Genomic DNA, 27125 nt, shown 5'->3' with positions numbered 1-27125 from the left:
AAACAGGTTTCAGAGTAACAGCCGTGTTAGTCTGTATTCGCAAAAAGAAAAGGAGGACTTGTGGCACCTTAGAGACTAACCAATTTATTAGAGCTCCAAAACAGAATTTCCAGCCTGGGAGAGAGAGAAGCACAACTTGATTTCTACCTTTGCAGATCCCTCTGGTATTATAACCCCCATGCCACTAGTCTGACTAATAACATCAAAGGAAAGTGTGGAGCCAAGATATTTAGTAGATAGACAGTTGCTAAGTAATTTTGTTTCCCTGATTTGTAAACAAGTGGTGTGAATTACTGTGCAATTAGGTTTCAGAGTAGCGATTAGGTGCTTCTAGTTCAAGCAAGATAGGCTGCTTCCCATTGTACACAGAAAAGTCAGTTACCCTTCCCTGGTGAAATGTAAGTAATAAGAGCAAACTTCACACCTCCTGTGTGAGGCACCAACACAGCCTCTGGGAGGAGACAGAATCATCCCTTGGGTGTTGGAGGCAGGGCATGGGTCATCTGTGCAGCTGAGCTTCTACAGTTTATTGCCAGTGTTAACTATTCCACTCTTACTTTGCGACCTCCACATGCACGCATTAAACCTCTATGTATAGTCTCTTATACAGAAGTAAGGTTGCCTTGGTTCCTGTAGCTTAATCCCCAAATGCAGCTCCCTGCACTAGCCATGAGACCACGCTGCCTCCCACAAACATCAAGGCCACCTTACTTATAAATGAGAGTGACCAAACAGGGCTTTAATGCACTGTAACTAATGTGCTTTAACTTACACTTCTATAAATTTTCAATTTGTCTTAACTTTCCTGAATGTAGACAAGCCCTTAGATTCTCCTCCTGGCTCTGCTAGACACATGTAGTCAACTTTGCTGTTCCACTGTTTTCCCATCTGAAAAGCACAGCTAATAGTAGGAGGGATATCAAAGGTGTACAAAGTACTATAAAATCAGCTTTGTGAATGTTGATAATCCACTTTGAGATCCTTGAATGGAAGACATTAAAGAAGAGCAAAGTATTATATTCATTTCTTTTTTATTTGCATCCACCGTTATTCCTCTTTCCCTAAACTTGTCTCACCCCAGTCCACTTATTCAAGGGGTTTGTCCATTTTGTATGTAGGTTTCTAAATGCAAAATAGAGTACTTAGATTTAAAAAAATGGATAAAGGATGAAATGCAAAGGAAAAATAAAGTGGGACTGTGCCCATTTGTGCTTCTTTATGATGTATAATGAACGCTCGATGTTATTTTAAAAATAACTAAAATAAAAACAAAATCCTGTTTGTTTTGTACATTAGAATATCACATCTACCCTGGCTTTCTTATAAGGTTCTATGGCCAGTAGACCTCTGAGGTCAGAGAAAAGCAAGAAAGTCAAACATTTTTAGTTCAGCAGCAAATTTAGTTTTACTCTGCTTATTGCAAATATTCTAGATTGAAAACTCTTGAATAAGGAACTGGATTGATATGTGTCATGTACAGTGTCAGTGTTTATCAATATTGCATCTTTTTATAGGCAAAGAATTAAATGAAACTTTGATAGTTAGCAATTAATTATCTTTCTTTTTCTCTCTTGCTCTGCAGCAGAGACCATGGGGGTTAAATTAGGCCCCACAAAAATCAATCTGATGAACAAATATGGCTTAGATTTGTTTTCACAATCATATGAAGATTCAAATTAAATGTCTTTTTAATGCAGCATGTTCAACTGAAAATATTTTGAATCAGGTTGTATTTTTTTTCCTAAGGGCATTGGGACTTTTCAGTCTGATAGACAGTTTGTGGCCTCCATTAGTGCCTCTAAAAGTTCCTGGTCAAAGTCAAGACTGTGAAGCGGTAAGGTGTATTTTACTGAACTGTGTTTCTTCATCCAAAATTAAAGGTCTTGTACGTATAGTGTGCACATGTTTGTTTGGGTTGTCAGATTCTCCCAGTCCCTTTAGCCATACAGGTATGCTCTAGTGCTTCTCCCTTCATTCTAGACTAACTGCCTACCCCCATCCCCTAGACCAGGGGTGGCCAATCTGTGGCTCCGGAGCCACATGCGGCTCTTCAGAAATAAATATGCAGCTCCTTGTATAGGCACCGACTCCCGGGCTGGAGCTACAGGTGCCAACTTTCCAGTGTGCTGGGGGGGATGCTCACTGCTCAACCCCTGGCTCTGCCACAGGCCCTGCCCCCACTCCACCCCTTCCCTTGCCCTCCCCTGAGCCTGCCCTCGCTCCCGCCCCAGAACCTCCTGCATGCCACGAAACAGCTCATAGGGAGGTGCAGGAAGGGAGGGGGAGGCGCTGATTGGTGAGGCCGCCAGCCGGCAGGAGGTGTTGGGAGCGGGGGGTGGGGGAGCTGATGAGGGGCTACTGACGTATTACTGTGGCTCTTTGGCAATGTACATTAGTAAATTCTGGCACCTTCTCAGGCTCAGGTTGGCCTCCCCTGCCCTAGACCAACACCTTGATCTCATCCACAGAGGCGGATTACTGTTTTGTAGGGTCTCCTCCCCACCCCTTCTGCCTGCAGTCCCCCCTTATCCCCTCCAGCACATGGGGGTGTACATTTTTCCAGAGCCCCCCGGGCACAGGCCCTGTTGGCCCAGTGGCTAATCCGCCACTGCTCATCTACCACTGTAGATGTGTACTCCATGTGTACTCTCTTTACACGTCATGGTGGAATACAGCGTTGGTCGCTAGTTTGGTAGTCCTCTCCTTCTACAGGAAATACAAATTAGATCAGATGCTATGAAGGCAAACCAGAAAATATAACTGTAGAACTCAGCAAGGACAGGACCGTTCTACAGGTCAAAGTAAGGGCTGTTCTAACTTCCTTTGCATGCTGGAGTGATTCTGATTGTGGTACTCATCCTGTGTAAAGATTATCATCTGGAGGTTTAACTGAGCACTAAAACAATCTTGGCATAATAAAAAATAGTGTGAGCATTTCTGTGAATTTCAAACTAAAATGTGATGCTAATGTGCACTGCAAATCTGGGATTTTATCTGTTAATTTCCCTTAATTGATATTATATTCAGAAAAGAAACTTTGTCTATTGTGTGTTGTTTGGGAGGATTACTCTGATGGGAAAGTTTTGAGATGTGTTGTTGTTTTAATGATTGAGAATCAAGTGCCTATGCTGTTCTGGTATTCCTGTATAACTCTCATGTTGGAGAGAAGGTTTTGGTGTTATTTAATTATGTGCATTACATTAGAACCTAGAGGTCTCATCCAGGGCAGGGCCCCATTGTGTTAGGTGCTATACAGATTTATAAATTGGGTGTGCATGATTTAAAAATAAAGAAACGTACCCATGGGGAAAAAAGTAACCAACACAAAGGAAATTGAAAAGGTGTTCGTGTGTTACTCCAGGGGAAAAATCCCATGAATCTCTTCGCTACAACATACTTTTTACATTGCTAAGGGGTTTACATTGGAGAACAAAATTAAAACCCTGATGTTTTAAAATAATACCATTAAAGTTCTGACTTAACCTAAAAAAGCAAGACCAATTCTGAATAAAACTACTGGTCTGTCCTTGATTCACCCCTCATACAATCTAGGTATTTCACAAGTCTCAAAAAGATTGATTGATGTATGTGCTGCAACAAGTAGGCAGCAGTGGGAGCATCTATGTATGGAGCAGAACTCTTAAATGTTGTGTAATATTGTTTTGACTTTTATTTGGTTTTAAATTCTTTTACTTTAATAAATAAATAATCAATAGAGAGGAAACTTTCCATTGTCATACACTTCAAGTGTATTTCACAAACCTAGGATTCTAATATTTGAAGATGCCACAATGAAGTTTATTATTGCTTCCAATTTTTGGCAGTATGTTGTTTAATTTTGATACATTTGTTATTGATATAAATGTGTCTAGAAAGCACATTCTTTAGATATAATTAAAAATATGAATAATAAAATGTTACTGTATGAAGAGGTCTCTGGAATAGACTTCTCTTGTGCCATACATACACCAAACTATCTTTTTTGATATATTCAAAAGGAAACATCTTGTTTTGACATTTTTTTTCTTATGTGGAAGTACTTTTTAATGGCTGAACAGCTGTTTTCATTAATCCAGCTTTCCTTTATTATATAAAGTGCTTTATTAACTCCTAAACAACATCCCCAGAGTAGAATTTTACAAACTGGTAAATAAAAATAAAAGTATAGAGCTGACCCTGCATCCTGAGAAGCTATTCCAGTTTGAGGCCTCTTTGAATGGGGATTGCTAGTGTGGTTATTCCATCACATAACAGTTTAAGGGAAATAAGGGCTGGTCCTAGCAGAGAGAAAAGTTCATGTTGTTGCTGAATTGCTGCTGTTCTCCATTTTCTCTCTGTGCTGCCCAGGATTTAACTTGGCAGCTTTCAGCATTCTCAGTAAAGCTGCTTCAGCTGTTTACTGTCACCCACCCACATACAAAAAAATCCCGAAGTCTCAGAAGTCACACATTTTTTTGAAAACATGAAAATCATAGAATTCGTAACTCTCAAAACTGCCCTGTCACAAACTAGTCATAGTGGTTGTCCATTGTGCCAAACTGTGTGATATTTTTGAGCTATGGATCAATGTCAAATTAGGAAAAAGGATGACTCTTACAAACTGATTTCACAAGTGACATGAAAACATTAAATTTTCATCAGTTCCTACTTCACAGGGGTGTTGTATCAGTTAAATGTTTGCATAGCACTTTGAAAATGTGTGATGTAAGTCCTAAGTATTATTACTTATCATTATTGCTCATATTGAAATACTTTTAATTGGTTCCCATTTTTTAAATTTATTTTCAACAGATTAAAACTAACCTTCCTCCTCCCAGCTTTTGTTACATTCTTACGGCTCAGCCTGATCCAAGACATGTCAATGTAGGTGAGGAAGGACAGATTTCCAATTTGTACCTGCCCCCAACTGTGCATAGTCTAAAGGAAATTCTTCAGGTAACTTTTTTAAAAGTGCAATAACAGGTATTTTGTATTACTAATGTAATAGATTTATAATACCATATTTGACTAATCTTCTGTTTTAAATTGTATGGCAGGTTGGTGATTTTAATCAACGTTGTAGCTTTTGGGCACAAGTTATATATCGAAGGCTGCAGGTAATTTTACTTTTTAGCAATTAAATGTACTAAAACCAATGTAATGTGTGTGAAGAAGCAGATATTTGCTGTGTTTAGATAAAACATTTACTTTTCAGATGCTCTTCAAGAGCTGTCTGAGTGGAACTATCAGTAGGTAGGGTACCCCTGTGAATGGGCAGCAAGAAGAACTGTTCTACTTGGTCTCGCTTCTGTTTAGGTTAGAAAACTAATTTATTCTGAATCAAGTGCTGTTTGTCATGGGACAAATTTTCACCTTATATATGACCAGGCAGCTCCCATTGAAACCAGTCGGGATCTGCAGTGACAACCAAAAAGAGAATCTGTTTTACAGTTAAATTCTGCCTTCAGATGCACCTGAGAAGCCCCCATTCAGTGGTACATCTGAGTGCAGACTTTGGTAGATGATGGGTATAGAAAGAGAGTGATTCTGTCCTTGTGTGCTACTGGGCGGCTCCCCCTCACTTCAAGGGGAGCCATCCAGGTGCACCCAAGAGCAGAATTTAGCTTCTCTAATCTACTAGTAAAAAGGAGGAGCTCTTAGGTAAATCTGTCTGCCATCCACATTTGATTTTCTACTTCTGGATTTTTTTTTTCCAAAGTGATGCTCACCCCTCTGTATCAGTAGTTAAAGGGATTTTGCATTACTGATTTTCTCCAGACTACTGAATATGCAGTAGATGGAGGATTCGTTGACAAGAAAAATAGTGTCAAACAAAAATAATGAACAAAGATGAGGAAATTTGAAGGGATTTAATTCTAACAGGACCAGCTAAGAAACTGGAAGTGCTCCCCACCACCATGACACAGAGCTGAATTTAGTTTCAGGTCAAAAATCATCTCTTGCTTCCAGGGCTCATGGGTTATAATCTGATACTTAGGCAAGCAGCACAATTGACTCCTGAGAAATTAGTGCCTTTTATTGCTCAATGATGATTTCCCCAAGTTAAATGGCATGGGCATTTGTGTGGGTCTTAAAGCAAGATGAAATTATGAGATCCTGAGGGCATCAGTAGGGGAATTAGATACACAGATTTGTCTCCCTGCCCTATTTTTAAACAAACAAACAAACAACAAAAAAAGAAACTTTCCTCTAAAAATTGTTTTAATCACAGAAAAGTAGATTGTGTTTGTAACTGGTTGACTGATTCGGAGATCATTGATTTTAGATGTGCCTATATCTGAATCAATATTGTGTAGCAGTATCCTATTCTAGAAGTTCCTGGTGACTTACTTAGGGTATGTCTACACTACGAAATTAGGTCGAATTTATAGAAGTCGGTTTTTTTGAAATCGGTTTTATATATTCGAGTGTGTGTGTCCCCACAGAAAATGCTCTAAGTGCATTAAGTGCATTAACTCGGCAGAGCGCTTCCACAGTACCGAGGCAAGCGTCGACTTCTGGAGCGTTGCACTGTGGGTAGCTATCCCACAGTTCCCGCAGTCTCCGCTGCCCATTGGAATTCTGGGTTGATATCCCAATGCCTGATGGGGCTAAAACATTGTCGCGAGTGGTTCTGGGTACATATCGTCAGGACCCCGTTCCCACCCTCCCTCCCCCCGTGAAAGCAAGGGCAGACAATCATTTCGCGCCTTTTTTGTCTGCTGCCAGCCAAAGATGTAAAGGATCAATGGAGTGGGTCAGAACAAGACATAGACCAGATTTGTTTTGGACTCATTTTCCTCCTCCCCTGTCTAGATCACACTGCAGTCAGTCACAGAGAAGGCGCAGTGAGGTTAATCTAGCCATGTATCAATCAGAGGCCAGGCTAACCTCCTTGTTCCAATAACAACGATAACTTTGGTGCACCATTTCTTATTGGAACCCTCCGTGCAGTCCTGCCTGAAATACTCCTTGATGTACAGGCACACCCTTTGTTGATTTTAGCTCCCTGAAGCCAACCCTGTAAGCCGTGTCGTCAGTCGCCCCTCCCTCCGTCAGAGCAACGGCAGACAATCGTTCCGCGCCTTCTTTCTGTGCGGACGCCATACCAAGGCAAGCATGGAGGCCGCTGAGCTCATTTTGGCAATTAGGAGCACATCAACCACCACACGCATTATCCAGCAGTATATGCAGCACCAGAACATGGCAACGCGATACCGGGCGAGGAGGCGACGTCAGCGCGGTCCCGTGAGTGATCAGGACATGGACACAGATTTCTCTGAAAGCATGGGCCCTGCCAATGCATGCATCATGGTGCTAATGGGGCAGGTTCATGCTGTGGAACGCCGATTCTGGGCTCGGGAAACAAGCACAGACTGGTGGGACCGCATAGTGTTGCAGGTCTGGGACGATTCCCAGTGGCTGCGAAACTTTCGCATGCGTAAGGGCACTTTCATGGAACTTTGTGACTTGCTTTCCCCTGCCCTGAAGCGCATGAATACCAGGATGAGAGCAGCCCTCACAGTTGAGAAGCGAGTGGCGATAGCCCTGTGGAAGCTTGCAACGCCAGACAGCTACCGGTCAGTTGGGAATCAATTTGGAGTGGGCAAATCTACTGTGGGGGCTGCTGTGATGCAAGTAGCTCATGCAATCAAAGATCTGCTGATATCAAGGGTAGTGACCCTGGGAAATGTGCAGGTCATAGTGGATGGCTTTGCTGCAATGGGATTCCCTAACTGTGGTGGGGCTATAGACGGAACCCATATCCCTATCTTGGCACCAGAGCACCAAGCCGGCGAGTACATAAACCGCAAGGGGTACTTTTCGATAGTGCTGCAAGCTCTGGTGGATCACAAGGGATGTTTCACCAACATCAACGTGGGATGGCCGGGAAAGGTGCATGACGCTCGCATCTTCAGGAACTCTGGTCTGTTTCAAAAGCTGCAGGAAGGGACTTTCTTCCCAGACCAGAAAATAACTGTTGGGGATGTTGAAATGCCTATATGTATCCTTGGGGACCCAGCCTACCCCTTAATGCCATGGCTCATGAAGCCGTACACAGGCAGCCTGGACAGTAGTCAGGAGCTGTTCAACTACAGGCTGAGCAAGTGCAGAATGGTGGTAGAATGTGCATTTGGACGTTTAAAGGCGCGCTGGCGCAGTTTACTGACTCGCTTAGACCTCAGCGAAACCAATATTCCCACTGTTATTACTGCTTGCTGTGTGCTCCACAATATCTGTGAGAGTAAGGGGGAGACATTTATGGTGGGGTGGGAGATTGAGGCAAATCGCCTGGCTGCTGGTTACGCGCAGCCAGACACCAGGGCGGTTAGAAGAGCTCAGGAGGGCGCGGTACGCATCAGAGAAGCTTTGAAAACCAGTTTCATGACTGGCCAGGCTACAGTGTGAAAGTTCTGTTTGTTTCTCCTTGATGAAACCCCCCGCCCCTTGGTTCACTCTACTTCCCTGTAAGCTAACCACCCTCCCCTCCTCCCTTTAATCACCGCTTGCAGAGGCAATAAAGTCATTGCTGCTTCACAGTCATGCATTCGTTATTCATTCATCACACAAATAGGGGGATGACTACCAAGGTATCCCAGGAGGGGTGGTGGAGGAGGGAAGGAAAATGCCACACAGCACTTTAAGCACAGCACTTTAAAAGTTTACAACTTTAAAATTTATTGAATGACAGCCTTCTTTTTTTTGGGCAATCCTCTGTTGTGGAGTCGCTGGTTGGCCGGAGGCCCCCCCACCGCGTTCTTGGGCGTCTGGGTGTGGAGGCTATGGAACTTGGGGAGGAGGGCGGTTGGTTACAGAGGGGCAGCAGTGGCAGTCTGTGCTCCAGCTGCCTTTGCTGCAGCTCAACCATACACTGGAGCATTCTGGTTTGGTCCTGCAGCAGCCTCAGCATTGAATCCTGCCTTCTCTCATCACGCTGCCGCCACATTTGAGCTTCAGCCCTGTCTTCTGCCCGCCACTTACTCTCTTCAGCCCTCCACCTCTCCTCCCGGTCATTTTGTGCTTTCCTGCACTCTGACATTATTTGCCTCCACGCATTCGTCTGTGCTCTGTCAGTGTGGGAGGACAGCATTAGCTCGGAGAACATTTCATCTCGAGTGCGTTTTTTTTTCTTTCTAAGCTTCACTAGCCTCTGGGAAGGAGAAGATCCTGTGATCATTGAAACACATCCAGCTGGTGGAGAAAAAAAAAGGGACAGCGGTATTTAAAAAGACACATTTTATAAAACAGTCGCTACACTCTTTCAGGGTAAACCTTGCTGTTAACATTACATACATAGCACATGTGCTTTCGTTACAAGGTCGCATTTTGCCTCCTCCCACCGCGTGACTACCCCCTCAACCCTCCCCGCTCCCCGTGGCTAACAGCGGGGAACATTTCTGTTCAGCCACAGGCAAACAGCACAGCAGGAATGTGTCCCTGAAGAAAAGCACCCTATTTCAACCAGGTGACCATGAATTATATCTCAGTCTCCTGAGGATAACACAGAGAGAGAGAACGGATTTTGGTTGAATGCCAGCAAACATACACTGCAATGCTTTGTTCTACAGTGATTCCCGAGTATGTGTTACTGGCCTGGAGTGATAAAAGTGTCCTACCATGAAGGACGAAATAAGGCTGCCCTCCCCAGAAACCTTTTGCAAAGGCTTTAGGACTACATCTAGGAGAACCGCAAATGCCAGGGCAAAGTAATCCTTTCACATGCTTGCTTTTAAACCATGTATAGCATTTTAAAAGGTACACTCACCAGAGGTCCCTTCTCCGCCTGCTGGGTCCAGGAGGCAGCCTTGGGTGGGTTCGGGGGGTACTGGCTCCAGGTCTAGGGTGAGAAACAGTTCCTGGCTGTCGGGAAAACCGGTTTCTCCGCTTGCTTGCTGTGAGCTATCTACAACCTCCTCCTCCTCATCATCTTCTTCGTCCCCAAAACCTGCTTCCGTATTGCCTCCATCTCCATTGAAGGAGTCAAACAACACGGCTGGGGTAGTGGTGGCTGAACCCCCTAAAATGGCATGCAGCTCATCATAGAAGCGGCATGTTTGGGGCTCTGACCCAGAGCGGCTGTTCGCCTCTCTGGTTTTCTGGTAGGCTTGCCTCAGCTCCTTCAGTTTCACGCGGCACTGCTTCGGGTCCCTGTTATGGCCTCTGTCCTTCATGCCCTGGGAGATTTTCACAAAGGTTTTGGCATTTCGAAAACTGGAACGGAGTTCTGATAGCACGGATTCCTCTCCCCAAACAGCGATCAGATCCCGTACCTCCTGTTCGGTCCATGCTGGAGCTCTTTTGCGATTCTGGGACTCCATCATGGTCACCTGTGCTGATGAGCTCTGCATGGTCACCTGCAGCTTGCCACGCTGGCCAAACAGGAAATGAGATTCAAAAGTTCGCGGTTCTTTTCCTGTCTACCTGGCCAGTGCATCTGAGTTGAGAGTGCTGTCCAGAGCGGTCAGAATGGAGCACTCTGGGATAGCTCCCGGAGGCCAATAACATCGAATTGTGTCCACAGTACCCCAAATTCGAGCTGGGAACGTCGATTTAAGCGCTAATCCACTTGTCAGGGGTGGAGTAAGGAAATCGATTTTAAGAGCCCTTTAAGTCGAAATAAAGGGCTTCACTGTGTGGACGGGTGCAGGTTTAAATCGATTTAACGCTGCTAAATTCGACCTAAAGTCCTAGTGTAGACCAGGGCCTAGAAAAGAGATCAACTATGCTGGGATGTACATTTCTTTGAAGAATTTTCATGTGCCTACTAGGAAAGACCTTTATATACTTCCATGTTGTTAAAATGCTTGATAAGCCAGTTGTTGTTGTAAGTGATCATTCACTATTTAACTGTATGCATTAGACTTCTGTGAATTAACAAGGTAAGGACACCTAAATTATTGGAAAACTCTGCTACAAAGGTAATGAAAAATGTTTCACTTTTGGATAGCTGCTCTCGGGATGTAACTTACCTGCTGTTTGTGTGTCACTCATCTAATCCTTCCAGAAATAAAATGTCACATGCAGCAACTTGTTGATTGCTTCAGTCTTTGCCAAGAGGAGTTGTTCTTCACACGCAAGATTATTGTGCAATAAAATGTGAAGTGAGGACCTTGAATCAGTTTTAATGTCTTCTTCAGGCTCGTTATTCAGAACTGGGAAAATACTCTGTATGAATTGTGTACATTTTGTAGTTCATTTATATTACTGTATTTTAAAAAGCAGCAGTGTTCAGTCCAAATAGCCACTTGATTGGTATTCTGCAATGTCTTATTTGGGTGAAAGGGGAATGGAAATATGCCTGTTGTTATTTATTTATTTATTCAGAACAAATACTGTGGTAGAAAAGGAAAATGAGGAAATATATTCCATCTGTGCTTGAGGAGTTGTCCTTTTTTATAACTCAATCCTGCTGCTGTTTGTCTGTTGTTTCCTTTCTGTTCAGAACAAATTGTCACACATACAAAGACGATGATTTTACAGTGACTTGTGACTATTACTGTTGTTGTTATTTTACTTTTTGGCTGACTCTTCTGTTGTGTACCTCTAAAGACCAACTTTTAAAAGCTCTGGGGTAACTCTCATGTGACAGCTGTAAAAGTCAGTTTTTCGAGACTGTTTTAAAACTCTGCACATGTGGAAGATGATCAGATGCATGTAGCTGTTACAGAGGGAACTTGGGGATAAGTACAATAAAAAAACATATACTAAGGAACCACATTAAATTGTTGCATCTGAATTATGAATTCTGCCAACTACCATTTCCAATCAGTGTATTTGTTCTGGGAGCTACTAATATGAACAAACGGTTAGTTTTAAAGGGTCTGATTTTTCAGGTTTAATTTGCTGTTGGAAATAAGAGCTGAGGTTCTCGTTGTCTCATAACCTGTAATAGATGAATGTGGCTTTACGAGTTCATATGTCTTTATTTTTAGAAATATAGACATTCTCTTGGGGCGGGAGGTGAGGTGGAGGAAGTTAGAGTTAAACTCCAATAAATAATTGAGATGATAAAGATATTTGCAGATTATCTTCTACTTATATGCTTCAATAAAAATTTTAATGTATTCTTGAAAATTAAAAGGCTATATCTATACATAATGTTCTGGTAGCACCCATCACCATATTATCTAAGCTTTGAAGTATTGTTTTAAAAAAATCATAAATCCTTCAGAAAAAAAGTTATGCAATGTTTATATTTCCTTGAATACTTGGATCTAAATTAAGTTTGTTTACCTAAAAATCTCTTTTCTCTATCATTATTATACACTACTTCATTATTATAGAGCTGCTCCTGAGTGCTCTCTTTGCATGAATTGTAGATATAAAATAAAACACTGAAGCATTTAAAGTGGATTGGGAACACACAGAGAATTACAAAAGCTTTGCAAACAGACACAAGAAAACGCAAATTGCCAAACTTTAGCCCAGCTGATCTTGGTAGATCTTTTAATAAATTTAATATCCATCTGTCTAGTTTATTCATCAAAGTAATGTGAAACATGTTAAAACACTAATGAGCTACTGGTAATCATGTTTTCAGATATGAAGTCTAACATAAAGTGTAGGTATTTTGGCTGTGACATCATCTGTTTTCATGTTGCTTATTTTAGCAATACCAGAATATATTTCTCCCTGTCCTAAACAGGCAGAAGACTTATGTAATCAGGGTTGATTCCCTCGTTTCTCTCAGAACTCTTTATGAATAATTTAGTTTACAATTAGATGTATTTTTCAAAATTTTTGAAAGATGCTATTTGTTCATCAGTAAGAAAAACATCCAATTTTGTAACATATAGCAGCTGTTACTCAGGTAATGGTGCATATGAGAGAGTCTGATGACAATATTTGCTTATGTAGGAATAACGTCAGTCAGACTTTTTTTTTTAACTACAAAGCTCATACAAGGCCTTGTCCAGACTGGCATAAAAGGTGTATTTTTAAAATGTTGCTAGCTAACACATTTTAACTAATATATTTTAAAACTCTAGTGTGGATGGAGCAAATTGTATTATAACACTAGCTGGTTGAGGTAACCCCAGACTCCCCACTCAGGTCGACCAGCTAAATTAAGATAAAAGATGTTAATCTGAATCTGTGCCAGCGAAAGGGTTAACACATGTTAACTAATCCTGTCCTAACCCTCACTTCTCTTCCTGTCCAAACTCTAAACATCATGGTCTCAGTGAGTTTTGTTTGTTATGAGAAGATGGAGGTGTTTTAGTCTTCAGTTCTGCTATTAGTTGAATCAAATTGTATTATAATTAAATGAAAATGTTTTGCCCTTTCTTTTTCAAACCCTAGGTAAAATGTAGTGTTTTTGTGGGTCAAAGGGAGTTTTGGTTATTTGTGACCGACTTCACACTGCAGAGCGGGGCTAAAGGCAACGGTGGAACTCCAAAGACTGTACCTGTATATTTTGCTTCATCATGTGTTCTTGATCAGAAAGTAATGGAGGCACTCACCAATGCTTCCCACTGTGTTATCTTCTTCAAGGATGCTTTACGAGGAAATGGTAAGCTGTTTGTTCATAGTACAGGGGCCAAAATAAATTAACTGTGACCCATGGGCATTCAAACCTTTATTATAGACATTCAACCTTGTGAGACTCTAAAACACCCAGATCAAGATGAAGCATTGTAAGCTGGGACCCAATATCTGGGGAAGGGGGAATTGTAACTGTTGTTTTCAATAATTTTTTTTTCATTCTTTTACATTGTTAACTGAATTTACTGCCCCTAGAAGGAGTAGGGTTAATGACAACCAGAGACCTGACACCTCTATTTCCCTACAGCCAGAGGCATTGCAAGCTGCCCCACACTGCCTTTTCAGTGTAGCTCTTCAATGACCATATAGTCATCTATGGGAAGATAGTTCCATTTCTATGCCCATTCATTCTTTGGCCTCTCTTTCAAGGCACCCAATTAGCGAGCCAGTTTAGTGCCAATAGTTGTGACAATCTTAGGATGTGCATATTTGTCCACCAGGAAATACAATGAGAACACCAAATTGATTTCACATAAGACGTCAGATATTAGTGACTTTCAGTCACCATCAATCCAGCCTGGGTTTGAGCCATTGACCTACTTATGAAAGGCTCCATGTCCTGTTACCAAATCCATTGAACAATCTGTTTACCCTTAGGAGTTGAAATCTGGTCCATATTATGCAAATGAGATGTGGCATTTAGGTGCAGGTGAGTAACAGTTTGGGCAATTCCTGCTTTGGAGAGTAAAGTACTACATGTGCCTTGCCTCGGGACAGATTTAAACAAATAAAAACACCTCTAAGAGAAGTACAAAGTTATTTGATTAAACAACAGACAAAAACCACATGCTTCCAGTGAATAAATAACAATCCTATTTGAATTGAATTTGAATCTCTCTCCTTTTAAAAATCTGACTTAGCAAAATCTTTTTGCTCAGAAGGCACTGAACTCACCAGGAGCATAATATGTATTTCATTCAAAAACCAAATATGTTGTTGTGGAGGAAATCTGAAATAATCCATCTATCTGGTTAGTAACTGGCAGAAAGCATTGTCTTTATTGGCCATGACAATGCGGTCACCTTTTTCCTTGTTACTGTAATAAATTGAAATGTCTTTGTTGGCAGGTAGGATTATTTGTGTTGAACGTACCGTTCTCTCGTTACAAAAGCCCCTTTTGTACCCGGCTGCCGAGGCTGACTTTAGTGAGCTGACTAGCCCTGTCAGACTAGATGAACTGGATTCTACAACACAGGCCAATTCCATTTGTACCATAAGAGGTTGGTACAGCATTTTTTTAAATGAATGTTTCTAACTATTTGTGTTCATTTTAAGTGTTTAGGTCCCTTGAATAAAACAGTGTATTGAAGAAGAAAAAAAAGGGGGGGGGGACTTCAGAGGCAGTTGCTGTGTGTCATTAGGACAGTCAGGTTTATATCTCTTCCTGGGTTTTCATTGCCTTTCACTTGCACATGTTGCTGTGGAAGTCTTTTCCCCTGCACACCGTTGCCCATCTGAGCTCTGCATGGTCAGTGTTCCCATTCATTGCCTGTGTGTGCGTGCATGTACACACAATCAGTGCAAGATGCCTCCCCCGCCATCCCCTTCATCTAGAGGAGAAAAAATCCACCTCATGTTCCTGTACAAGTTAAAGCACATAATTGTAAAAATGAAGAACTATTTTTAATGCTCAAGGTACACAAAAAAACCCCTCAGCTCCTGCTCTTCCTTAGTTGTGAAGGAAGGATTAAGGAAGAAAGAGGGAGTTGTGCTGCTGGCGATCTGAGCAGATGTGTTTTATGGAACTTCCTCTGGCATTCACCCTGTTTGATTTTACAGTTACTTTCACTTAGGGTAACTATTATTAAAAAGAAAAGGAGTACTTGTGGCATCTTAGAGACTAACCAATTTATTTGAGCATAAACTTCCGTGAGCTACAGCTCACTTCATTGGATGCATTCAGTGAGCTGTAGCTCACGAAAGCTTATGCTCAAATAAATTGGTTAGTCTCTAAGGTGCCACAAGTACTCCTTTTCTTTTTACGAATACAGACTAACATGGCTGCTACTTTGAAACCTGTTATTTTATTAATAGTCTCCTGGGTCCTTTTGTTCTAATGCAGAATGTAAAGTATCTTCTCCTATTATAGGCAGAGCTAGCTCTGTCTATAGATAATCTCTCTTCTTTGTATTTTCACATAGTAACTAATAGTTTACAGCGTTTAAAATGGATTTTCACTGCTTTGTAGTTTGTTTGGCTACTTCCTCTTTGAATCTTTCTAGTGGATGAATGGTAAATGATTGTGTAGCGCGGTTGTTCTTGTAGTAACAAATTTATTTGGTGAAATGATTAACGAAGGAGGTGTATCTTTCCTGAAATGCTTGCAGCTTCTCCATTTGTATTTGATAAGAGCATAAGATTGTTACTATTTCTTATTAGGTCCAACTGTTCATATGAGAGCGTTCTGGTAGTTCATTCCACATATGCTTTGTGGGAGGATTAACTGGTTAACAGTATTTTTTTCAGTGAATGATTCAGATATGATCTTCTGATTTTGACACTTGATGTCTTCATATTTAAGCCCCTCTCCAAGAGGCACTGTTTCCAGATGTACTGATGAACTGCTCGAATGATGATAATTACCACCCTGCCTATTCCTAAATAGTCAATTGACCAGACATTCTACCCACTCGTTAATCAATGTGACAAGCTGAAGAAAACTTCATACCCATTGATTTTGGACCTTTTAGTCAGCACACTTCCTTTAGCCACCAGCTCTCATTCCCATTAGTGACCAGTTTCTAATTTTCCAGATGCAGCCCAGATAAGCCATTCTCAGTCTCTTCATGCTGATGACAGCAGCAGTCCAAAGAAATATAAGACATGTCTCAAAGTCAAATTACAGCTACCAATGGGTCCTTTAAAAAGAGAGAGCTTAGGGCCAGAGTCTAAAACTGCTTGAAGTTGAGGAAAAACTATGGACTTAGTAATTCTGTACAGCATTTAAACCTGTTTAGATTCTGCATACCATTTTATGTTGTGGGACATCTGTGATTGTCACCTGATTAGTGTGTCTGCCACTGCTTTCACTTGGCTTGGTACTCCCCTTTTGCTATCATCTTTGATGGTTTCACTGGGGAGTTCACCTCTTCATCCAAGTAAGAGCGAACCTCAACACTTTGGGTAATATAGTCAATAAAATTTGTTATCTATTTTCTTTCTGATTATTTGGATTACATACTGCTGGTGCTAAATAAAGTATCTGGAATACTATACAAAAGACGAAAATAAATCAGAAGATTGAGGGAGAAGAAACTGAGCTATCAAAATAAGGACAATTTAAAAATAACTTTAAAAAAATTCTGGTGAAAGAAGTGAGGGCAGAGATGTACTTTAAAAATGCATGACTATCCTTCCTCCATTCAGAAAAGAGGCACTCATATACTGTGGCAAGTTTGTGTAAAATCTTGTAATAACAAATTCTAATTAAATACATCTTGCACATCCCCCTCCCCAATGCATTATAAATATTTAAATTAATTTTCATCACAAAAACAAAAGAAGAATGGATGAAAAAGTTATCCACTTACTTCATGCTGTGTCATGCCTGAGGGTCTCTGCTTACATGTTACAGATTGCTCTTCAGCATCTGTTCACTGCCCTTGAAATTCACTTTTTATCAGAAGTCTGTGTTTTCTTTGCTTATACACTTAACTGTCAGATCTTTTGAGCCATTCGTTCAAGCCACGTATATGCTACTTCAGAATTCAATGATTGCCTTCTTGGTGTCTGCTCTTGGATTTCTTCAAATTTAATTAAACTGAAAATCAAAGTTTTGTTGGTTTGTCCTAATTGCATGCAGTGTATCTCCCCCTCTTTCCTGCCTGTCCTTTCAGTAATGTTTTTATTATGGGAAAGTAAATGTGTTGCCACCTCTTTGTCTCTCTAGGATTTTATTTTATTGTATTGGATGTATTGTAAAATTGAGAGACTTGCTCAAAAAAATCTGGAATTACTAGTCAGTGCCTTTGCCATATCAACTACAGGTTGATTTAATGTAATTTGTCACTTGCAGTTGTCCCAGATCGTGCCATTCAGAAATGTTTATGGACACAGAATGGTCTACTCATAATTCTAACTCGTCATCTCAGCATATTATCATTATTCTAAATCTCCTTAATGGCTTCCCATATTGTCATTAGTTGGGAGTGCATTAATGATGATCCTGAATATATCTAGCATCTTCTCCCTGATCAAACCGTTAATTTTATGGGCCAGATGTTAATCTGTTACATCAGTGTAAATCAAGTGTAATTCTGTTATTTATAGTATTCAACCTATTGAGTTGTTTTTAAAAAGCAGCCTCTATCTTCTGATTATCTAGCATTTCCTGATTATCTAGCATTTCCTAAATATCAGTATGAAATTTTCTGGTCTAGAATACTAAGCAATCATTCTTCTCTGCCATGGAAACAGCAAAGGGTAAAAAAAAATCTGCTTGGAGCTTTAGTTTTAAATGAAAGAAATGGAGATTTAAATACTTTTTTGAAGTATTTGAATTTCTGATGCACCCTGACATTAAAATGAAGGACTCATAATTGTATTGTCAGATTTTTTTCTTCATTTGCCCACTTTGTTGATGATTGGAAAGCCATTGCCTGCTGTCAGATGTTCATCTGCAAAGAAAGAAGAGGAATTATTAAACTGAAAACAATGAAGTAATGAGAACATAAGAATGCCTTTACTAAGTCAGACCAATGGTTCATATAGCCCAGTATCCTGTCTTCAGACAGTGACCACTGCCAGGTGCTTCAGAGGGAATAAACAGAACAGGCAGTCTTTGAGTAATCCATCCCCTGTCGTCCACTCCCAGCTTCTATTAGCTAGCATGGGCAGGGATGGTGCCTCTAGTCTCTGTTTGCTAGAAGCTTTCTGAAAGTCCAACTACACTATATCTGTTGGATCACCCTGGTCCACGTGTTTTTTGAACCCCTCAAAGGATTCTAATAGATTGGTGAGGCATGATTTCCTTCTACAAAAGCGATGTTGACTCTTCCCTCAACAAATTTTTTCATCTATGTGTCTGATAATTCTGTTCTTTACTGTAGTTTTAACCAATTTGCCTGGTACTGAAATTAGTCTTACCAGCCTGTAAATTACTATTACCAAGCGGTTCAGCTAAATTCACCTGTTGGATCAGCTCCTGTGCTCCACTTAGGACTATATCAAGAATTGCCCCTCTTTTGGGTTCCAGGACTAGCTGCTCTAAGGAACAGTCATTTATGATGTCAAGAAACTTTATCTCTGCTTCCCATCCCGAGGTAACATGTACCCAATCAATGTGAGGATAGTTGAAATCCCCCATTATTGAGTTTTCTATTTTTATATCCTCTCTAATTTTCCAGAGTATTTCACAGTCACCATCACCATCCTGATCAGATGGTCAGCAGTATATTCCTACGGCTATATTCTTATTATTCAAGCATGGAATTTTTATCCATAAAGATTCTATGGTACAATTTGATTCATTTAAGATTTTCACTACATTTGACTCTGCTTTCTTTCATGTATAATGCCACTCCCCCACCAGTATGACCTAATCTGTCATTCTTATATACTTTGTACCCTGGCATTACCATGTCCCATCGATTATCATCATTCCACCAAGTTTCTGAAATGCCTGTTATATCAATATTCTCATTTAATATCAGGCACTCAATTTCACCCCTCTGAGTATTTAGACTGCTAGCATTTGTATACAAGCATTTATAAAATTTGTCACTTTTAGCTGTCTGCCATTACGTGATATAATTAAATGGGATGCTTCTTTCATTTCTCTTCATTTCCTATCTGTACTTTACCAACTTCCATCCTCTCCTCACTAGGATATAGAGAATCTCTATTAATAGATCCTTCCCTAAGGGATGTCTTTATCTGAACCATGTGCTCCTCCACACCTGTCAGCTTTCTCCCAGCCCTTGCTCTGCAACGTTTTTAATTTTACATGCCAGCAATCTGGTACTGTTTTGGCTTAGGTGGAGCCCATCCTTCCTGTTTAGGCTCTTGCTCTACCAAAAGGTTTCCCAGTGCCTAATAAATCTAAACTCTTATATCATCATCTCATCCCTGCATTGAGACCCTGCACTTCTGCTTGTCTATCTGGCCCTTTGCATGGAACAGGAAGCATTTCAGAGAACTGAAGTCCTGGTCCTGGGTCAATCTCTAACCTAGGAGCCTCAATTTGGCATCCAGGACCTCTTTCCTACCTTTCCCTATGTCATTGGTATCTACATGTACCATGACCAGCCGCTTCTCCCCAGCACTGCACATAAGCCTGTCTAGATGTCTCGAGAGATCCGCAACCTTCACACCCAGCAGGCAATTCACCATGCGGTTCTCCTGGTCATCACAAACCCAGCTTTCTGTATTTCTGATTATCAGCTCCCATTACTATTACCTGTTTCTTTGTAATAACTGGGATTCTCTCCCCTGAAGAGGTATCCTCAGTGTGAAGGGAGACCATGACATCATCTTGGGGGAGGGTCCCAACTATGGGACCGTTTCCTTTGCCCTACTTTGATATTCTTCTTCCCTGAGACTTCAGTCCTCAGCAGCACAGAAGCTGTCAGTGGGACCACTCTACCATGTCCCGGAAAGTCTTATCTATGTACCTTTCTGTCTCCCTTAGCTCCTCCAGTTGAGCCACTCTGGTCTCCAGAGCCTGTACTTGGTCTCTGAGGCCATGAGCTCCTTGCAGTGTATACACACATACAGGAATGTTGGAACAATTTGTATAGTGGGGGTGCTGAGAGCCACTGAACCAAACTGTAAACCCTGTATATGATGGAAACCACTTCAAGCTAGGGGGTGTGGCAGCACCCCCAGCACCTCTACTTCGAGCACCTATGCACACACATGCCACCTGCTCCCAAGGCAGGTAATCATACATGCTGCATTCAGTGTAGTAAACTGGATAACCCCCACTCTGCTGCTGGACTTTGCCTGCATTCTTTTTACTCCTGCAGCTTTTTGTTTGGTTTTGTCTGTCTCTTTTTTTGGGGGGGGGGGGGGAAGAGCGTAGGTAGTTATTGCCCTAAGTTTAGAGAATGTTAATCAGGTGTATCTAGTTCTCCCACTCCCTTACAAAACTCCCATTAGCTGCTCCTTTTTCGCTAGCTCTTCTAGTCACTTAGGAGCTGGCTTTTTAAGCCCCCTTTCTTACTGAGTTAATGGTTAATGGGTGTTAAAGGGCTTAGGGATCAAAGCCTTGTTAAGAAGTTCTCAGCCTTGCCTAGCAGGCTGCTTGGCTCAGCACATGGCACCCCTAACAAACAGACCACACTATATACTTCAGTCAAGCAGCAAGCATGCTAACAAAGACAACAAACTCACCCAAGGGTCAGGTAGTCGCTCCTCCTTCACCTGGAGAACTCCCTCCCTGGGTAGTTGTATTCACCATCATATATTATACCTTTGTGAGAATTTCATTGTTTTTTTAGGCACCGTCTCTGGAGTTAACGAGAGCACTGCCTTCTCTTGGCCCACATGTAACAGATGTGGCAATGGAAAACTGGAGCAGCATCCACAGGATAGGTAAGAATCAGTGTGGTGCTTGATGTACCAAGGGTTTTTTTGTGCAGATGCAGCCATATGTGGTACACTCATTCCTACAAAGTTGTCTGTCTGTATTCTCCCACAACAGCTACACGGGGGAGTTGGGAGGGAGAGGGACAAAACTGCAGGATTTTTATTGCTGATGGAATGACACAACCAGTAAGGGTAAGATTCACCTATTAAGGAAGACACAAGTAGGTCTTCCTCAAAATGGTATGAGTTTGCTATGATATATTTTTGTAGGTTACCTCAAACTGGTATGGATATAGTACGTCTCTCACTTTTTACTGGTATGTATTAGTTAACTTCTGTGTTACTCCTTCTTTTACATTAATGTAAATGAGAGGAGAATCAGGCCTGTTAAGTTTATAACCTGAATAAAAATGACACTTTTCTACAAATAGATCACAGCTGTCAAGTCTGATTTCTCAGAACCTTTCAGGGCTCGAAGCAAAGGGTATCTGTTATGTTGAAAGGGACACTGGGGCAACTGCATCCTGGGACATTGGTTCAGCACTGGCTCAGGAAGAACTCTACCAATTAAATTACAAATGCTACCTCTCAGCACAAATTCTAGCAGCTGAATTACCAATGCTACTTCCCACCAGAAAGTTCTTGGGAAGTCTACCATCTAAGTACTTACCTAGTCTCATCTTGCATAGTTTTAAAGACCTTGATGGGATGACAGCACAAGACAATAATGCTGTAGGCATAGTGTAAAGGGAAGAAAAAAAGGATGTCTTCTAGTGACAAGATACATAAAGAGGGATAGAGTTATTTTGATTCCAGATTCTGGTAATTTACAGTTAAAGGGATAAAGGAATATTTACAACAAAAATTTAAAAAAATTCACTGTGTACTGTGTTATATATAATTTCCCCTGAAAAACCGCAAGCCGAAAATACAAAGATTGCCCTATATTTTGGTAGGTTTTTTTAAGTATGTTATTAGTAGTGCCTCTGTGTGTGTTTTCCAATGGATCAGACCCTATCATTTGAAGGAAGTTTTGCTGTTATTTAGCTAATAATGTAATGTAAATTTATTCCATAAAACCCCAGTTCAGCAAAGCATTTAACCATGTGCTTAATTTTATTCATGTGATAAATCAATGAGACTTAAGCATGCTTGAGTACTTCGCTGAATCAGGGCCAAAATCAGTACATCGTTTACTTATTTGCCCTCTGATCTGATGACTGATACTTGTCTTTCATATGTCTCTTCCATCACTATTTGTTCACATATGTTTCAGGGGATCATATTACTGCAGCCTGTGCTCCCAAACAGTAATTTTACCAGTTCTCAAAATGCAACTGGAAGTCTTTCTGCACTGTCCATCCCGACCTCATTGTACTGTGAAAGTAAAGGTGAGTGTAGATAATAAAAGTGCTAATTGTATCCAGTATATTGAGGGTAGGTGTGTTGATATCAGGTGCTCTGAGACACAATTTTCTATGCAGCCCCTGATGGAAGAAAAATGATAACTTTGTTAATACAACAAAAAGAAAATCCTAAAATTAATGTGGTACTGAAATGGAGATTAAGGGTCTAATCCTGCAGTCCTTACTCAGGTAAAACACCCCTTGAGTTCACTCTTAAGAGCTTCATCCCACAAAATGCTGAGCACTTCCTACAAGGTGCTGAGCACCAACAACTCCCATTGAAGAACTTGGCTGGATTGGGCCCTTAGGAAGTAATGAGCCATGCACATGTATTCATAGATTCATAGATATTTAGGTAAGAAGGGACCATTATGATCATCTAGTCTGACCTCCTGCACAATGCAGGCCAGAGAATTTCACCCACCACTCCTGCAAAAAAACCTCTCACCTATGTCTGAGCTATTGAAGTCCTCAAATCGTGGTTTAAAGACTTCAAGGAGCAGAGAATCCTCCAGCAAGTGACCCGTGCTCCATGCTACAGAGGAAGGCGAAAAACCTCCAGAGCCTCTTCCAATCTGCCCTGGAGGAAAATTCCTTCCTGACCCCAAATGTGGCGATCAGCTAAACCCTGAGCATATGGGCAAGATTCATCAGCCAGATACTACAGAAAATTCTTTCCTGGGTAACTCAGATCCCACCCTATCTAATATCCCTAAAAGTATTCTTCAATGAGCCAACTTTAGGCCATAGCTTAAAGGAAATATGGGTGTTTTGACTCGCATCCTGAAGTTCTTTTTCAGTATTACTCTTAGGTCTTTTGGTTTTGTCAGTCAACTGCATTGTAAAACATTGGACAGACATTTCTAGTCTCAAGATACTAGTTTTCACTTTTAACATGGAAAGTGAATGTTACACATAAATATGATTTTTGTCTTGTCCTCCTTTCACTTTCTTATTGCAGCTGCTACAAAAAACAATTTCTTCTGTCCTGATGTCATCATCCAGTGAGGATGGGGTAGGTATACATAAGATAAATAAAGAAATTGAAATTTCTTGAATTTTAGTTTAGAGGCAGAGTTCCAAAGTGGACAGTAGCTGTTCTGAGCTGTATGTAAACATGCTAAGAATACTTTGTTCTTATATAGCATCTTTCATTTGGGAATCTGGGAATGCTTAGGAAAAAACAGAGTCTCACTACACCCTGACAGTACACTTATTTACAGATGGGCACTTAGTGCAAGTCAGTGACAAAACCAAGAGTCCTGGCCCGCTAGTTCTTTCTTCTAACACCCAGACCCAATTGCTCTCAAGTAACTGTCACTGAAGTTTCATCATAGGAAGCAGCACGAAAAAAACCTGTAAAATATATAATAAATTGTTTTATTGGAACCCAAATAAATCAAACCACAGATACATGAAACACAAGCAACCATGCGCTATAAGACAGTCATCAAGTGGTTACTCTCTTGGTCTGAGATATCATCAGTATAGCCCTATTTGCTTGTCTTGTGTTTTATATGGTATGTTTAGTTGTCACTAACACAATACACTGTATTAATTTGATTTATAAGGAATATTTTAAGTGGAAAGTTTTTCTTAAAATTATTTTGCAGTGAATTGTTTCCTGCTCTTTTATATTGTAGATACTTTAGTATATGTAAGCTAATAGACTTATGGTTTATAGAAGACCGTTTTTAAAATGATTAATAATCTTCCTGCAACTCTTGAATACAAAGCCAGTGTTTGATAGAGTACTTGCACACTCAATTCCGAAGTCTATTCAAATGTCATTTGACACAAGCTTCTTTCCATTAACTATTTTTTGTTTGGAAAGTATGACAAAATAATGTAGCCCTTTTTTGAGTGAGTTGGGTTAGTTAACTAAAACAAACAAAACCCAAAGAAACTCATTTTCATGCTTTAAGTCTTAAGAATATTTGCCAGTTATCCAGAAAGATTACACCCGAAAACTTGCTGTTTGGAGGGGTTTTTTTTTCCTTCTAGTTGAAATCCAGTGATAACTTCCCCCCACCCCACTCCACCCCCCTATACTGCACTAATTCAAACTGCAGTGTTATTTTAAAAAGAAAACACATTTAGGGAAAGACTAAGCATAAGAAATATCACTTCAAATTGTAATTTTTGCCAAAGTTAGTGTGGGCTTCAAATAAAAATGTCTTTTCAAGCCTGGTTCGAACAGCCACTACTCCTATTTTCTAATCCTGGTTCTACCATCTTTCTGTGTAACCTTGGACAAATCACCTAACCGTTATACCTTAGTGTACCACACTATAAAATGAATATAGTAGTACTTACCCCACAGAAATGTTGAGGCACAATTAGTATTAAGCTATATTGTGATCCTTAAACAGAAAAAGCTATATAAATGCAAATTATTATAACTATATATGTAGGACAGTACAGGAACAGGTGTAAAGTTTTTTTTGGTTTTGTTTTAAGGTTTTATTTCTAATGGGATTTTTTTCTTTGGTTACCTTCTTACAGACCATGCACACACACAGTGCCCTATCACATGCAAAATCCTTGGGTGTCCAAGAAAGCTATATAAAGAAGCAATTGGTTATGCTTTCATGGACTGGGTGCTAGATTGCAGTAGCCATTATACCTACTGCAGTTTTAAGAGCCTGACCGTGAGATCCATTCTAACTGCGACTGCTGGGAATTGTTTTATTTCTAAAATTATTGAAAATCTAATTCGTTTATCAGACTAAGTACATTCTTTGTAGCAGCATTTCACCATCTTATTTTGTTTAGCTTCCTTTTTGAGCAGTAAAAATGTTGTACACTGGAAGAGGACCTTACACTCTATCTCTGAGTTGTGTGAACAGAACGTACAGTACTGTTTGTTTAATCAACATGCCTTTATCACTACAGAGTTATGAGTTGAAGAGTGTGCTGGGAAAGGAGGTGGGGTTATTAAACTGCTATGTCCAGTCTGTAACCAACCATCCTAGCTGTGTTGGATTGGAGGAAATTGTCCTGGAAGCAGGAAGAAACTAAACCGAATGCTGTCAGCTACTATATCGTCTATGGACTTTGTAATGTGGTTATTTGATAACTATGCCCACAGATAATGTATAATGCAAGCATGATATAGTGAGGTAGTTTATTAAAACTGTGATTTAGAAAATATATTATTGCTAAACTTAAAAAAGCTAAATATAATTTTTTAAAAATCTTGATTTTTTGAATGTTTCTATTGTGTTTTTGATCAGTCCAGAATTTAAGAGTATAGTTCTTGAGAGTGTTCTGTTGGAGTAAATGTTCATGAATGTAAAACAACTTGTTCTGGAGGTTTGAATGTTTGTAAAGCGTGTTTTTGGTGATTTTTTTATAATGGGTGTTATGAATATTGTGTATGTATCAATACTTGTGTGTGTATCAAAAGAATAACATTTTAAATGTTATTTTTGGAATAAGGGTTTTACCATGAGTGGTGGACCTTAATTAAGCTATCTGTTTTAATAACAATTTCCAGATGCATTATACACTGCACACCATTGATACTGAACTGTAACGTTATTACCACACTGCAATAAATATTACAAATACAGATTTTAATGAGCCTCATTATCTTTCAGATATGATAAATGGTGTCAAAGGTATATTGAGCTAGTGTTTTATAAGTTAGTCATAGTCTAAATATAGAAATAGTGTGGCATCGAACTTCCCATGAGGTGGATGTTTCATTGTATAGTATAAATGTGTATGAAGAGCAAAGAACAAACTGGTTCAGGAGTGGTATAATTGTTCTGATAGCTGCATGTAGCTATGGAGACATCGTTATAACCTTAATCTTTTGTGTTCATAACTGAACTTTAATGTAAGACTAGACTGTAAGGTTATTAAGGTACCAACTGATTTTTTTCTTTGTCCTGTACAGCACAGAGCACATTGTCTGCACTTAATGAAAAAACAATAGACCAGAGTTATACAGTAACTAGTTTTGCATGCTGAAAAGATTTTCCTACCTGATTTGTGGCTATTGAATAGACAAATAACTGTAAATCGGTCTCCTGCTAGTCATTTCTGGGGTAATCTGAGATAACAGAATGACTTTTAGGCACTCTTTTGAGCACTAATGAATAACCAAGCCTTTGAGTCAAAAAAAGACCTTTTCTTCCTTAGCTGTTTTACCTTAAGAAAAAGCTACAAACAGTGGGCCTAGTCCATCAAATACCAGGTGTAATACTTACTGCTGTGAATAGTCCCACTGAAATCTATGGAACTATTTTCTGCAGGTAAGCACTACACCCTGGTAGTGTTTGCAGCATTAGGTTGGTTTTCTGCAGGCCACTGCTGCCCCCACACATGCTGTGCTGCTAATAAGTTTCCTTCCAGATTATGAACAAATTTAGGTGACTAAATTGACTTAAATATATGCAGTTATTTTCAGTGTCAGTTCTGCCTCTTGGACCCTCACTGTCAGTAGAACTGCACAGCAAAGGTGGTCAGTTTGTTCACTGAGTAGGATTCAGAATACTAAAATGTATCCATACAAGAAACTAAAGATGTATGTACTTGCAGCAATAATGTAAATAACCTGTTCATTCCACAAGGAATGCATTTTTCCTGAGACTTCATAGCCTTAAAACCTCTTTGTACAAGTAATAGTATACATGGCTTGACCTGATTTTGGGGTATTTT

General features: G+C 40.3%; 2 protein-coding genes across 7 annotated transcripts in view; one reads left to right on the top strand and one right to left on the bottom strand.

The window, feature by feature from the left end:
- The window catches only part of SPIDR (scaffold protein involved in DNA repair), a 340912-nt gene extending 314873 nt beyond the window's left edge, over nucleotides 1-26039 (top strand). For all 6 annotated transcript variants that reach the window (XM_073331247.1, XM_073331245.1, XM_073331242.1 and 3 more), the window contains 9 exons: nucleotides 1747-1834; nucleotides 4792-4935; nucleotides 5037-5096; nucleotides 13282-13492; nucleotides 14592-14744; nucleotides 20964-21057; nucleotides 22328-22442; nucleotides 23419-23472; nucleotides 25353-26039. In XM_073331247.1, coding sequence (XP_073187348.1) covers nucleotides 1747-1834; nucleotides 4792-4935; nucleotides 5037-5096; nucleotides 13282-13492; nucleotides 14592-14744; nucleotides 20964-21057; nucleotides 22328-22442; nucleotides 23419-23472; nucleotides 25353-25478 — 1045 coding nt within the window. In that variant the 3' untranslated portion in view covers nucleotides 25479-26039. The remainder of the gene's footprint in view (nucleotides 1-1746; nucleotides 1835-4791; nucleotides 4936-5036; nucleotides 5097-13281; nucleotides 13493-14591; nucleotides 14745-20963; nucleotides 21058-22327; nucleotides 22443-23418; nucleotides 23473-25352) is intronic.
- LOC140907928 (uncharacterized) lies at nucleotides 8651-12023 on the bottom strand. The gene is made up of 2 exons (XM_073335022.1): nucleotides 9746-12023; nucleotides 8651-9171 (listed from the first exon to the last, which is right to left on the bottom strand). Exons 1-2 carry the CDS (start codon nucleotides 10326-10328, stop codon nucleotides 8651-8653), a joined length of 1104 nt encoding a protein of 367 aa, XP_073191123.1. The 5' UTR covers nucleotides 10329-12023.
- Nucleotides 26040-27125: the final 1086 nt, after the last annotated feature.

Source organism: Lepidochelys kempii, chromosome 2 (assembly GCF_965140265.1).
Source record: "Lepidochelys kempii isolate rLepKem1 chromosome 2, rLepKem1.hap2, whole genome shotgun sequence".
Classification (NCBI taxonomy): Eukaryota; Metazoa; Chordata; order Testudines; family Cheloniidae; genus Lepidochelys; species Lepidochelys kempii.
The sequence above is the reverse complement of the archived record's forward strand: the minus strand, read 5'-3'. Positions and strand labels throughout refer to the sequence as shown.

Excerpts from the sequence above, each read along its gene's own strand:
- LOC140907928 (XM_073335022.1), bottom strand. The coding sequence starts at position 10,328 with ATGCAGAGCTCATCAGCACAGGTGACCATGATGGAGTCCCAGAATCGC. Across the intron at positions 9,172-9,745 it reads AGGCGGAGAAGGGACCTCTG|CTGGATGTGTTTCAATGATC; the intron begins GTGAGTGTACCT and ends TTTCTCCACCAG.